The 13,205-nt window shown below is 37.2% G+C and overlaps 1 protein-coding gene across 3 annotated transcripts in view; it reads right to left on the bottom strand.

The window, feature by feature from the left end:
• Positions 1–1,639: 1,639 nt before the first annotated feature.
• COL6A5 (collagen type VI alpha 5 chain) overlaps positions 1,640–13,205 on the bottom strand; it is a 139,675-nt gene continuing 128,109 nt past the window's right edge. For 2 of the 3 annotated variants that reach the window (XM_057301893.1, XM_057301894.1), the window contains one exon: positions 1,640–2,452. In XM_057301893.1, coding sequence (XP_057157876.1) covers positions 2,427–2,452 — 26 coding nt within the window. In that variant the 3' untranslated portion in view covers positions 1,640–2,426. Of the gene's footprint in view, positions 2,453–9,424; positions 9,454–13,205 lie in introns of those variants that run through there. The other variant, XM_024928310.4, reaches the window with a different exon arrangement.

Raw genomic sequence — 13,205 nt, 5'->3', positions numbered from 1 at the left:
AAAACCAAACACCGCATGTTCTCACTCATAGGTGGGAATTGAACAATGAGAACACTTGGACACAGGAAGGGGAACATCACACACTGGGGCCTGTTGTGGGGTGGGGGGAGGGGGGAGGGATAGCACTAGGAGTTATACCTAATGTTAAATGACGAGTTAATGGGTGCAGCACACCAACATGGCACATGTATGCATACGTAATAAACCCGCACATTGTGCACATGTACCCTAAAACTTAAAGCATAATAAAAAAAGAAAAAAATTAATTTCATACATTGATCAACATTATGTGGCATATCAGTGAAGGGGACAAGTTTCCCAGGTGCTCAATGTTCAAGAAGAACCATTATCTCAGAAGGTTACCTAACTCTAATGACCTTGACTTAGTGCAAACTCCTCAAGGTCAAGTAGAGTTATCTAATTAAAAAAAAAATCCCTCTCAATTCCTAACATAGTCCTGGATGTAGCACAAGGATTTACTTGAATTTTGCATTTTTATTACTTAATTTACTCTTTTAAATTATGAAATGTCAGGCACTGAAATATGTAGAGAATAATAGTAAGGAATGTACATCTTTTCCATCACCCAGCTTAAGAAATAAAACATCATGATGATAATTGGACCCCCACTTTACCTCTTACCACTGAAAGATAACCGCTGTCTTGAATCTGGTGTTTGTCATCCCCACATATGCCTTTGTGTTTTCACTCCAGTTGTCAGTAGCCATAAACATTATGTGGTATTGCTTCTCAGGTTTTAAAATGTATAAGTGATGTCATAATGTATCCATCTGCAACTCTTTCTGGTTCAATATTATCTTTGAGATTTGTCTCTGTTTGTAGATACAGCTCCAGTTTATCAATTTAGCTGCTCTATCATATGCTATTGTATGAGTAGACCACATTAGGATGTTCATGTTGGCTTCAGCTCCTCTCTAAAACACACAGTGCTGCAGTGAACATGTTTGTATTTGGTTCCTGGCGTACATATGTGAGAGCTTCTCACACGTAGCTGTAGAGAGCTAGTAGTGGGATTGCTGGGTTTTAGGATACGTGTATCATCCATCTAACTAAATATTGCCACAGTGCTGTTTAAACAATTTACACCCCCATCAGCAGAGGATTAGTTCCTGTGGCTTCACATTCTTGATAATCATGTCATTTTCAGATTTAGGTATCTGATGTATTCTTCATGCATGTGTTTACACACACACACACACACACCTACACTTATCAGGGTTCTTAGGGGAAAACAAAACTTTACTAAACGAGTAGAGTTGAATATGGAACTTCCCAAAGAGCAATAAATGGTTACTATAAAAATCTCAGCAACTTAGAATTGGATTATTTTTAAATTATGCAAATAACAACAGTAAGGTCAAGAAAAATTACATGGGAAAAGTACAAAATAGCCTATGGTATTATCCCATTAACACAGTAATTTCATTTTTTAATATAATAGATGCTCATTGACTTGGTAATTACTTGTTGCCTTAGCCAAATTGAATGATTTTTAAAACTAATTCACTGTTGGCTAATTTTACATTTTATGTAAATGTTCCAAATATATTTAGTCCTCTACTGGTGTTCTATTAGGGTTGAGTTAGACTGTAGTTAAATAATAATGAACAGAACAAACTTCCAAGTCAGACTTGTTTTTATTTTAGAAATTATCTCTTGCTACATTGTAATTCCCAAGAACATCTCTGGTCATATAGAGTATCTGTGCTTTTCCGTAATTCTTTTGCTGCAAAAATTCAGTATACACAAAGCAAAGCATGCTAAAATTTAAACAAAAGATTACAGCAAAAAATATGGTTCATAAAATTAGCCTCTTATCACTTTTTTCTTTTTCACCAATTCCATTCTTTTGTCAATGTCCTGGTGAAGAGAAAGCATTAACTATGGGTCATAGCAGCCTGACAGGTGGGTTTTAGAAGACAATCACTGCTAGATGAAATGTTAGGGTCACCCCAGAACCGACGACATGGGCATGGCTTTCCAGTTTTAAGAATTAGTAGAAGATATTCCTAGGAAATTCCAATTCCAAATGCTTTTAGAGGAGTCCAATCTGAGATACAGATGTGATGAAAATAATGACAATCTTTTCCAGGCAGATACATCATCAAAATCGATGCCTGAACTATGCAGAGCTTTCAAAGAAAAGTTAACTCTTATAGTTCGGTTTCCCCAGTTCTCAGGAGAAATGAAATCATTCCTGGTTTGTCAGGTCTTCTTACTGATGTCTTCACTCCGAAAATTCTTCTCCTCAAGATTTGAGATGGAGAACAAATTTAGCATGCTATTAGCCAATTGTTTTTGTGAAAAGTCCCTGTCATTTACCACACTACCTCTAACAGATGATTATGCATTCTGGTTAGAACCACATGTGATTATACATGTCAGTGGAGCTATCTTCTTTTCTCCTATGATGACTTTGTATCTTCACCATCTGCAAAATATAACAATATTCACTGCTTTTAATGTCATTGTATTTGTTCAAAATGTTCCTCCAGGGCCTACTCCTTTATATGCCACATATAAAACAAACACAATATTTTTGTCATTTTCAATGGTCAAAATAGAAGTCCAGCTCAGGGTGATGTGATAATAGATATAAATGAGCAATGCATAAGGAGAATCATAGACATAATTCTTCCTGGAAGAATGTTGGTACATTAATGATTTGACATTCCATGCTTAGCAAATTTAGTGGCTGGTATTATTAAACAGGTGCTTGAAGGGGTGTGCAATAGACAATATCAAGGTTTTGCCCAGAATCCCTCTAATCTTTCTTTTTTAACATTAATTTCTAGGACAATATTCCTTCGTTTTCTGCCTTCCCCTTCTGGGCCTCCCTCCCCAACCATTGCCATGTGAGCTTTTGCTCCCAACATCAGCACCTATTATTCTTTGAGGACTGCTGTTAGCTACTTGACCTGCTTTAACTACATGCACTATGAGCACCTGGAGTTTACATTCCTCTCCACAGCAGCTCTTGACCAATCAATAACCTAGGAGGAAGTAAGAAAGCCCAACTTTCTCTTTATCCAATTTCCCAGTCTGTGTCTTTTAATTGGGGCATTTAGCCTGTTTACATTTAAGGTTAATATTGTTGTGTGTGAATTTGATCCTGTCATTATGAGGCTAGCTGGTTATTTTGCCCATTAGTTGACACAGCTTCTTCATAGTATCGATGGTCTTTACAATTTGTTGTTTTTTGCAGTGGCTGGTACTGGTTTTTTCTTTCCATATTTAGTGCTTCCTTCAGGAGCTCTTGTAAGGCAGGCCTGGTGGTGACAAAATCTCTCAGCATTTTCTTGTCTGTTAAGGATTTTATTTCTCCTTCGCTTATAAAGCTTAGTTTGGCTAGATATGAAATTCTGGGTTGAAAATTCTTTTCTTTAAGAATGTTGAATATTGGCCCCCACTCTCTTCTGGCTTGTAGGGTTTCTGCAGAGAGATCTGCTGTTAGTCTGATGGGCTTCCCTTTGTGGGTAACCCAACTTTTCTCTCTGGCTGCCCTTAACATATTTTCCTTCATTTCAACCTTGGTGAACTGATAAGCAACTTCAGCAAAGTCTCAGGATACAAAATCAATGTGCAAAAATCACAAGCATTTCTTTACACCAACAATAGGCAAGCAGAGAGCCAAATCATGAGTGAACTCACATTCACGATTGCTACAAAGAGAAAAAGATACCTAAGAATACAACTTACAAGGGATGTGAAGGACGTCTTCAAGGAGAACTACAAACCACTGCTCAAGGAAATAAGAGAGAAGACAAACAAATGGAAAAACATTGCATGCTCAGGGATAGGAAGAATCAATATCGTGAAAATGGCCATACTGACCAAAGTAATTTATAGATTCAATGCTATCCCCATCAAGCTACCACTGACTTTCTTCACAGAATTAGAAAAAAACTACTTTAAATTTCATATGAAACAAAAAAGAGCCCAAATAGCCAAGACAACCCTAAGCAAAAAGAACAAAGCTGGAGGCATCATGCTGCCTGACTTCAAACTATACTACAAGGCTACAGTAACCAAAACAGCATGGTATTCGTATCAACACAGATATATAGACCAATGGAACAGAACAGAGGCCTCAGAAATAATGCCACGCATCTACAACCATCTGATCTTTGACAAACCTGACAAAAACAAGCAATGGGGAAAGGATCTCCTATTCGTTAAATGGTGTTGAAAAACTGGCTAGCCATATGCAGAAAACTGAAACTGGACCCTTTCCTTACACTTTATACAAAAATTAACTCAAGATGGATTGAAGATTTAAATGTAAGACCTAAAACCAGAAAAACCCTAGAAGAAAACCTAGGCAATACCATTCAGGACATAGGTATGGGCAAAGACTTCATGACTAAAACACCAAAAGCAATTGCAACAAAAGCCAAAATTGACAAATGGTATCTAATTAAACTAAACAGCATCTGCACAGCAAAAGAAACTATCATCAGAGTGAACAGGCAACCTACAGAATGGGAGAAAATTTTTGCAATCTATCCATCTGACAAAGGGCTAATACCTAGAATCTATGAGGAACTTAAACAAATTTACAATTTAAAAAAACAACCCCATTAAAAAGTAGGCAAAGGATATGAGCAGACACTTCTCAAAAGAAGACATTTATGCAGGCAACAAACAAATGAAAAAAAGGCTCATCATCACTGATCATTAGAGAAATGCAAATCAAAACCACAATGAGATACCATCTCACGCCAGTTAGATTGGCGATCATTAAAAAGTTAGGAAACAACAGATGCTGGTGAGGATGTGGAGAAATAGGGACGCTTTTACACTGTTGGTGGGAGTGTAAATTAGTTGAACCATTGTGGAAGACAGTGCGGCGATTCCTCAAGGATCTAGAACCAGAAATACCATTTGACCCAGCAATCCCATTACTGAGTATATTCCCAGAGGATTATAAATCATTCTACTATAAAGACATATGCACACGTATATTTACTGCAGCACTATTCACAATAGCAAAGACTTGGAAGCAACCCAAATGCCCATCAGTGATAGATTGGATAAAGAAAATGTGGCACATATACACCATGGAATACTATGCAGCCATAAAAAAGAATGAGTTCATGTCTTTGCAGGGACATGGATGAAGCTGGAAACCATCATTCTCAGCAAACTAACACAGGAACAGAAAACCAAACACCACATGTTCCCACTCATAAGTTGGAGCTGAACAATGAGAACACTTGGACACAGGGAGGGGAACATCACACACTGGGGCTTGTCGGGGGGTGGGGGGCAAAGGGAGTGATAGCATTAGGAGAAATACCTAATGTAGATGACGGGTTGATGGGTGCGGCAAACCACCATGGCACGTGTATACCTATGTAACAAACCTGCACGTTTTATACATGTATCCCAGAACTTAAAGGATTAAAAAAAAAGAAAGAAAGAAAAAGAAAGCCTAACTCTCTTGCCTCAGCTCAGGAAATCTCTGCAGCCTAATTTAGGCGCCCGCGTTTCCTTGAAGGATCAGGCTTAAGCTGCCCTCTATGGGACTTCGCCTGAGATGACACCCTTATTTGCCTTCCACTCCTTGTCTTGCTTCCTTCCTTACTGGTTCTCCTGTGAGCACTCCCTCAGTAACTCACATGCACAGAAATTCTCAACTCTGTATTGGCTTCAGGGGAAGCTGGTCTAAAACAGAATCTTAGAGAGGTTCCAGCCTAGTTGTCTTTAAAAATTTTTGCTTACAGCCACACCTCAAAGGAAAACAAAACATCTACTTCTTGCCTTGGACATTTTAAATATCTATTTTTTTCGTTATGAGTTTAAGTGGTTGAAAAAGATGTAAGTTGTGACATATTATAAAAACTGACATTTAAAAATAAAACCTTAACATTTCTCTCTTAACTTATCCAACAGAGTCCACCATTATTTACTAAAAATATATGTAAACATGCTCATGTTTAAATGTCAGATAGTTTATAGTGTTCATTTCTCTCCTTAAATTTGTATTTCCCTTCCACTTTCCCCATAGAATTTCATTCTAACTCTAATACGTTTATATGCTTTAAAATATTTCATTTGCCTAATCATAATTCTCTGCAAAAATATATATATTTAAGTGTATGTTCTTATTTTCTATGACGATAAGCTTCTACACATTAACACTTTTTAAAGATGAATTATCATTAGAATTTATCAAAACAACATATATATTTAAATTTTGGTAATTCTATTAAGACAAAAAGTAAACATTTTTGTTCAAAATACATTTATTAGTAAAATGGATAGTTTTTCCCTGTTATTTTTACATATTACTGTTTTTGCTAGAGTAAGGCAAGATTTAATATCAGAATTGATAGAATTATTAATATCTATTGTTATATATTTAAGCACTGATAAATATTATTTACATCGATGGATCTTGAAGGAGTTTTATCAGAGCAATGTCAAACAATTATTTGACTTTTTTCTGAATCATATCCCGAAAATCACCCAGTAATCTTTCAAAAAGTTTTACAAAAGAGTCAGTTATCCAGTCATTTAGACGACATTTTCTAATTTCTGGGAAATATTGTTTAAAAAGTGCTTTACCAAATTTATCAAATGGCTATTAATTATACCTGTTACTCTTTTACTGAGAGGCACTGTATTTATCTCGAAAAACTAAAATGTTTGGAAAAGTTAAATTTTGCTAAATTAAGCACACTTGATACTTACATTATTAGTATATTTTTTGATAAAATATTTTAATCATCTTTTCTATATGTTTTTACTTCAGAATTTTGAAGCTTCAATTTAGTTCATTCACTTTATGGGAAATGTTCCCCATGTAGCCTAATTGGAAGAACTGGTCTTTATTGTAAAAGCCAATCCACACATGCTCTGCCTTTGAAAGAGTCTAATCTCATCTCTCAGTTGAAATAATTATGGTATTGGAGGTTCCTGTGATGATATCTTACTATGATTCTATTCCAAGATAGGTTGATAGCTCTTGCCATAGTGGGTTTTTGTTTGTTTTCTGTTTTGTGGTTTTTGTTTGTTTGTTGTTGTTTGTTTTTGTTTTTGTTTTGCCTGATAAAAGAATGCTTGCTCTCTGTTTTAGTCCATTTAGGCTGCTATAACAAACTACCATAAACTGGGTGGCTTATAAACAACAGCAATCTATTTCTCTCAGTTCTGGAGGCTGGGAAGCTTATGATCAATGCACTGGCCCATTCAGCATCTAGTGAGGGACCTGCTTTCTGGTTCAAATGTGGTGCCTTTTCACTAAATTCTCACATGGTGGAAGGGAAGAGGAGTCCCCTTGTGTCCTTTATTATAAGGACACTGATCCCATTCATAAGGGATCCACCCCCACGACTTAATCACAAATATCCTACCTCCTAATACCATGATCTTGGGGGTTAGGACATCAGCATACTAACTTTGGGGGAACACAAACATTCAGGCCATAGCATTATTCATCAATATATCTCCAATACACTCTCTGTTTGTTCTCATGGAAATCCCAGTCAGGAGATACACACCCTTTCACAATAGTTGGGAAATGGGAGGGGCCAGATTACAAAATGAAATTTATCATCATTGCTATCACCCTCACTCCATGATGCACCTGAATTCAAAACATTCTAACATGAGTTCAAATACCCCATTTCTAGCAACACCCTTCTTCCTTAACAGAAGTATGTACAGGATCGAAAAGATTTGAAGCCTTACTTGGGTTTATGGTGCTTTGATTAAAGAAGGACTACAGATAGAATATTTTTAAATGACTCCTGGTTTGACAATCCCCACTGCACCCCACCCCACATACCTCCCTAGAGGGGTTTTACATCTGGGGCAAAGCACCACAGTTAGATTCAGAATGGCTGAGAGATGTGCCATTTTGTGTGTGTGAACTGGGGGATGTTTTTAAAAGGGGATGCAGAAAAGGATGCCCTTCTGTGATTCCTTAGACACAAATACATTCTCAGGTAGATGGAGCCTTTTAAGACTAGCTTTTGAAATCCGTGCATTGGAAAATCTTTGTGTGTCACCCACTATGTATACCCCAGTATAAAAAACACTGGCCTCATCCAAGCTTTTCATTACACTGAGAAGAAAGTTTAGGACCAGAGCAATCAGGTGACTTCTTAAGATCATAAAGCCAGTTAGCCACAGAACTAAAACTGGCACTGGGGTGTTCTTTTCACCGTAACCACTAGCTCTGATATCATTTGTTATCATCACTGTCATCATCAACATGATCACGATTTTAAATAGCAGCTAACATTTATGAAGCTTTTACTCTATGCTAAGAGCTGTTTGAAGCACTTCATACTCATTTACTGCTTACATTAGCCAATGTCATAGGTTATATTATTATCCCCATTTTGCAGATGAGGAAATGGAAGCTCAGAGAGGCAATGTGACATGCCCAAGATCACATGACCAGTAATTGCAGAAATAGGATTCAAATTTACAGCTGGCTCCAGGATTAACTCTTTCAACTCTTGTTTCCTGAAGTGTTTTCTACAAAATACCAGCCCTATAAAATGCTGTTAAAAGATTCTGTGGCCAAATTGGTTTGATTATAGCTGTTTTCTCAGAATATTAATAGAATTTAATATTCCATTAAAGACAATAAAAAGTCCTGCAGAAAAACCCATATCTACTTATCAGTGATTTCTAGAGAAATGATTTTTTCCCAAATACTTATTAATATCCAATGAAAGGACCCCTATTAAAGAAGTCTGATTTAGACTTGATATTTATAATACTAGGTCAGTGGTTCTCAACCTCTGGAGGCTCCACCTCCAGAATTTCTGATTCGGTAGGTCTGGGGTACAATCCAAGAATCTGCATTTCTAGTGAGTTCCCAGACGATGCTGATGTGGCTGGTCCAGGGATCATTCTTTGAGAAACACTACAGTTGATATTGGAAAAATAAATAAGAAACAAGCCTTGGGTTTGACATAAAGAAAAAAAGATACAGTTCCACTTAAAAATATCTACATTAAATTCTTGAAAATGTACTTTATAATGAGCAAACAGAAAATCTGTCCTTTTAGTAGAAATATATAATGAAAATTTCAAACAAATGGACAGGTGAAAAGAAAAGTTCAATCTCTTTAGGAAAACAAAACATGAACAAAACAACATAAAGTGATAATTTGATATAATGGATTTATATTTTTAATTGTCAAATAGATGATCAAACTTAGATAATTCAAATAGGGATAATACTAGTTGATTATATTCCAGGCATAGTGTGTACTTTGAGCTTTATATGCATCATCTTCAACTTTTCAACAACTCAGAGATAGATTGTATTATTTCTGTTTCATGGCCTAACTTTAAGGTAAACTTATGTTCTATAAACATAGAGTATGAATCACTATGACGAAAGTATTGGATTAATTACTGAATTCTTAGGTAAGATGCTTCAGATGTCTGTAGCTTCCATTTCCTTATCTGCAAAAAGACAAAGTACAACTCAGTGATTCTCAGTCATTAAGCTTTCATGAGTGCAAGAAAAAGTCAAGCTGATATTTTCTGAAGAGACTCAGATTGGCTTCAGGGAGCAGGGCTGGCCAAATATAACTAACCCAAGCTGTTGGCTAGAGATCTGTGAGAAAAAGAATTAAAGACATCATTTATTTCTAGATGTATATAATATCATTACAACAGAAAAATGCAGAAAACTTTTGGAGAAAATAATGAAGAATAATAACAAACAACAAAGACGCACACTTGATGATAATCCTTTTGATTCTACCAACCTTATTATTTTCAGCAGCAAATCACCTTGAGATATCTAAAGCTGTCTAACAGGAATGATTCAACCAGGATTTATAGCAGTGTTTTGCAAACTTGAATGCACATTGAAATCACCTGAGAGCTTCAAAAAACAAAACAAAACAAAACAAAAGAACTGATGCCTGTGTCTTACCTCTAGAGAATGTGACTTAATTGATATGGGGTGTGGGCTAGACTTTGGACTTCTCAAAAAAATAACTAGGTGATTCTAATGTATAGACAAGTTTGGGAATCACCAATTTACAGGGTTCTTTCCTGTGAGTAATTTTTAATTATATCCCCTGCTATAAACTGAAATGTGTCTCTTGCCCACAAATTTATACAGTGAAGCCCTAACCCCATGTGACTGTATTGAAGATAGGGCCCTTAAGGAGGCATTTCAGGTTAAACGAGGTCATAAGGGTGAAGCCCTGATTTTACGGAACCGTTACTCTTATAAAAAGAGAAAGAGACACCAAGATCCTCTTTCTATCATGTGAGGACAAGGAGAGGAGGCAGCTATTTGCAAGCCAGGAAGAGAGCCCTCATCAAGAACCTTATAGGCTGGCACCTTGCTTGGGCTTCCAGCCTCCACAACTATGAGAAAATAAATCAATGTTATTTAAGCCACCCAGTCTATGGTCTTTGTTATGGCAGTCCAAGCAAACTAATATACCTCCTCTTCAACCAACCCTCTCTGTTTCTGATCTACCCTTTATTCCTTCCTCCAGATGTTGGTAAAGCATACTGAATCAGAAGTTACCAAAACAGAGTCACTGGCAAGGCACTAAACCTCTTTGAACCTCAGTTTCTCCATCTGTGTACTAGGGATATTAATTCCTGTCTCCCACACAAGGGTTTTAAAGGGAATCCAATGAGATAATGGGTATGAAATTACCTCACAGACAGTACAGCTATTCACATGAGCAAGCTGTGTCTGGTGCTCACCACTTTCTCTTACTCAGCCTTCCTCCCTTTCAATCACCCATTTGATTTCTCATTTGTGTCCCTTCCTTAATTTCACCTGCCCAGTATGTCTCCTGCCCACTGGGTCACCAGTCATTTGACCTCACTCCAACTCCCTGGCTGTCACATATTTCTCCTTTAGAACAGGTCTGCTGGTGACAAGTTCTCTTTAATTTTCCTTCATCTGAGAATGCCTTTATTTTGTCTTTATTCCAGAGGGAGAGGGATATCTTTATTGGATATAAAATTCTGTGTCCATAGGTCTTTTCTTTCAGCACATTAAAGAGAAAAAAAAGAAGTTGTTCCACTGTCTTCTAGCCTTCATGGTTTCTGATGAGAAATCTACAGTCATTTGAGTTGTTCCCTTATTTTGTCTCATAGTTTCTTAGCTGCTTCAATATTTTTTTTCTTTATCCTTGGTTTTCAGCAGTTTGATTATGATGTGTCTGAATTTTTTTTTTGCTTTTAAAATCTGTAAATTTATATCTTTTACCAATTTGGGGGGATTTTTGGTCATTATTTCCTAAAATTTTTTTTCTGCATGAATCTTTCTACTTCCCTTATGGAATTCTAGTGAAACAAATGTTAGACCCTCTGATACTCAACAAGTCTCCAAGGTTCTGTTCGCCTTTTTCGCAATCTTTTCTCTCTTCAGTTTGTATAATTGCATAATCTTTCTTCAAGTTCATTGACTCTTTTTCTTTTCTTTTCCTTTTTTTTTTTTTTTTTTTTTTTTGGAGACATGGTCTTGCTCTGTTGCCCAGACTGGGGTGCAGCAGCATGATCATAGCTCACTACAGCCTTGACCTTTGGGGCTCAAGCAATTATTCCACCTCAGTCACCTGAGTACCTGGGACTATGTACAAGTGAATGACACCACATCCGACTAATTTGTTGTTGTTGAGATGGGGTCTCACCATGTTGCTCAGGCTGGTCTCAAAATCCTGGGCTCAAGTGATCTGCCCACCTCAGCTTCCCAAAGTGCCAGAATTACAGGTGTGAGCCACTGCACTCAGCCACTCACTGACTCTTTCTTCTCTCATCATCACTCTGCTATTAAGCTCATCCAGTGAATGTTTTAAAATTTTAGATATTGTATTTTTTACTTCTAAAATTTCCTTTGGGTTCTTTTTTGTGATTTCTATTTCTCTGCTTGAAAATGTCTATCTTTCCATTCATTTCAAGTTATTTACCTTTACCTATAGAGCATACTTATAATAGCTACTTTAATGTCTTTGATCATTGCAACATCAGAGTCACCTTGAGGTTGGCATGTTGGTTGTCTTTTTCTTTGAGAATTGTTCACATCTCCTGGTTCTCTGTATGTTCCATAATTTTGGATTGTATCCTGAACATTTTGAATATTATGTTGTTTAGACTCTAAGTCCTGTTATGATTCTCTGTAGAATATTTTTGTTTTAGCAGGCAATCATCTCAGGTTCAGCATGCAAGTGCTGTCTGATTGTCTGTGAGTAGCAGTCACAGTTTAGTTTCTAGGGCCTTTGCTATCCTTTTTACGGTCTTTCTCATACATGTACAGTTTAGGGAAGGGTCTGAGACTTATATAGGTCCCCTAATTACAAGTAGAGTATTCCTTTGTTCAGCTCTCTTCTCCCTAAGGTTACCCACACATGCTGGCCCACAAGGTCTTCTTTTCCAGTTTCTCTGGCCATAAATGTGACAGACTGCCACAGTTACTACTTGAGACTGTCACTATGGCAGTTACTGCTGTTACTACTTGAGATGTCATTACAAGTTACTACTGTTACTGCTTGAGACCATCATTGTGGGACCAAAGGAAGGGACAAACACAGAAATGAAAACTTAAGACAAAAGAAACCTTTAAAGGAAGGGGAACCAGGGAAGAAGAAGAGAGCTCCCTGCTTCTAGTGAGCAAAGGCAGCCCCTGAGCTTCCACCACCCTTCATATTTATTGAGTAGCAAGAGCAGGGAGGAGGAGGTAAGGATTGGTCAGCTGCTTAATTGATCACAGGTTCATATTATTACTAACAGGCTTCAGATGTACCTAATCACAAGAAACACTTGCTTTTGGGGCATGACTGCCCTCAGCATTCCTTCTGGGTGGCATACGCAGTTTGTCAGTTTGCCAACATTCTTCATTTATGAGAACAGTTTGCTCTGTACTCATATAGCCTCCAGTGGTATACTGAGTTAATCACGACCCTGACTCTTTTGGCCTTCAACAAGAAAGAAAGGGTTTCTCTTTAATTTTAAGTGTCTAGCTTTCCACTTAGCTGCCAACTGATGCCTGCCTTCAAAGCAAACCCATGACAGAAAAAGGGGAAAAAAGCAGGATTTCTTTAATGCACAGGGCCTCTTTTCCTAGTTCTTCTGGCCAAAAATATGGGGTTTCTAATGAGGTTTAGACATCTACTTCACTGCCACACAGTTCCTGTACTTAGGCTTGCCCTCGGCATAAAGCCACAAAAGAAAAGAGAAAG

This window comes from Pan paniscus, chromosome 2 (assembly GCF_029289425.2).
Source record: "Pan paniscus chromosome 2, NHGRI_mPanPan1-v2.0_pri, whole genome shotgun sequence".
NCBI classification, from domain to species: Eukaryota; Metazoa; Chordata; class Mammalia; order Primates; family Hominidae; genus Pan; species Pan paniscus.
Note: the sequence above shows the minus strand (reverse complement) of the source record. Positions and strands in the feature narration are given on the sequence as shown.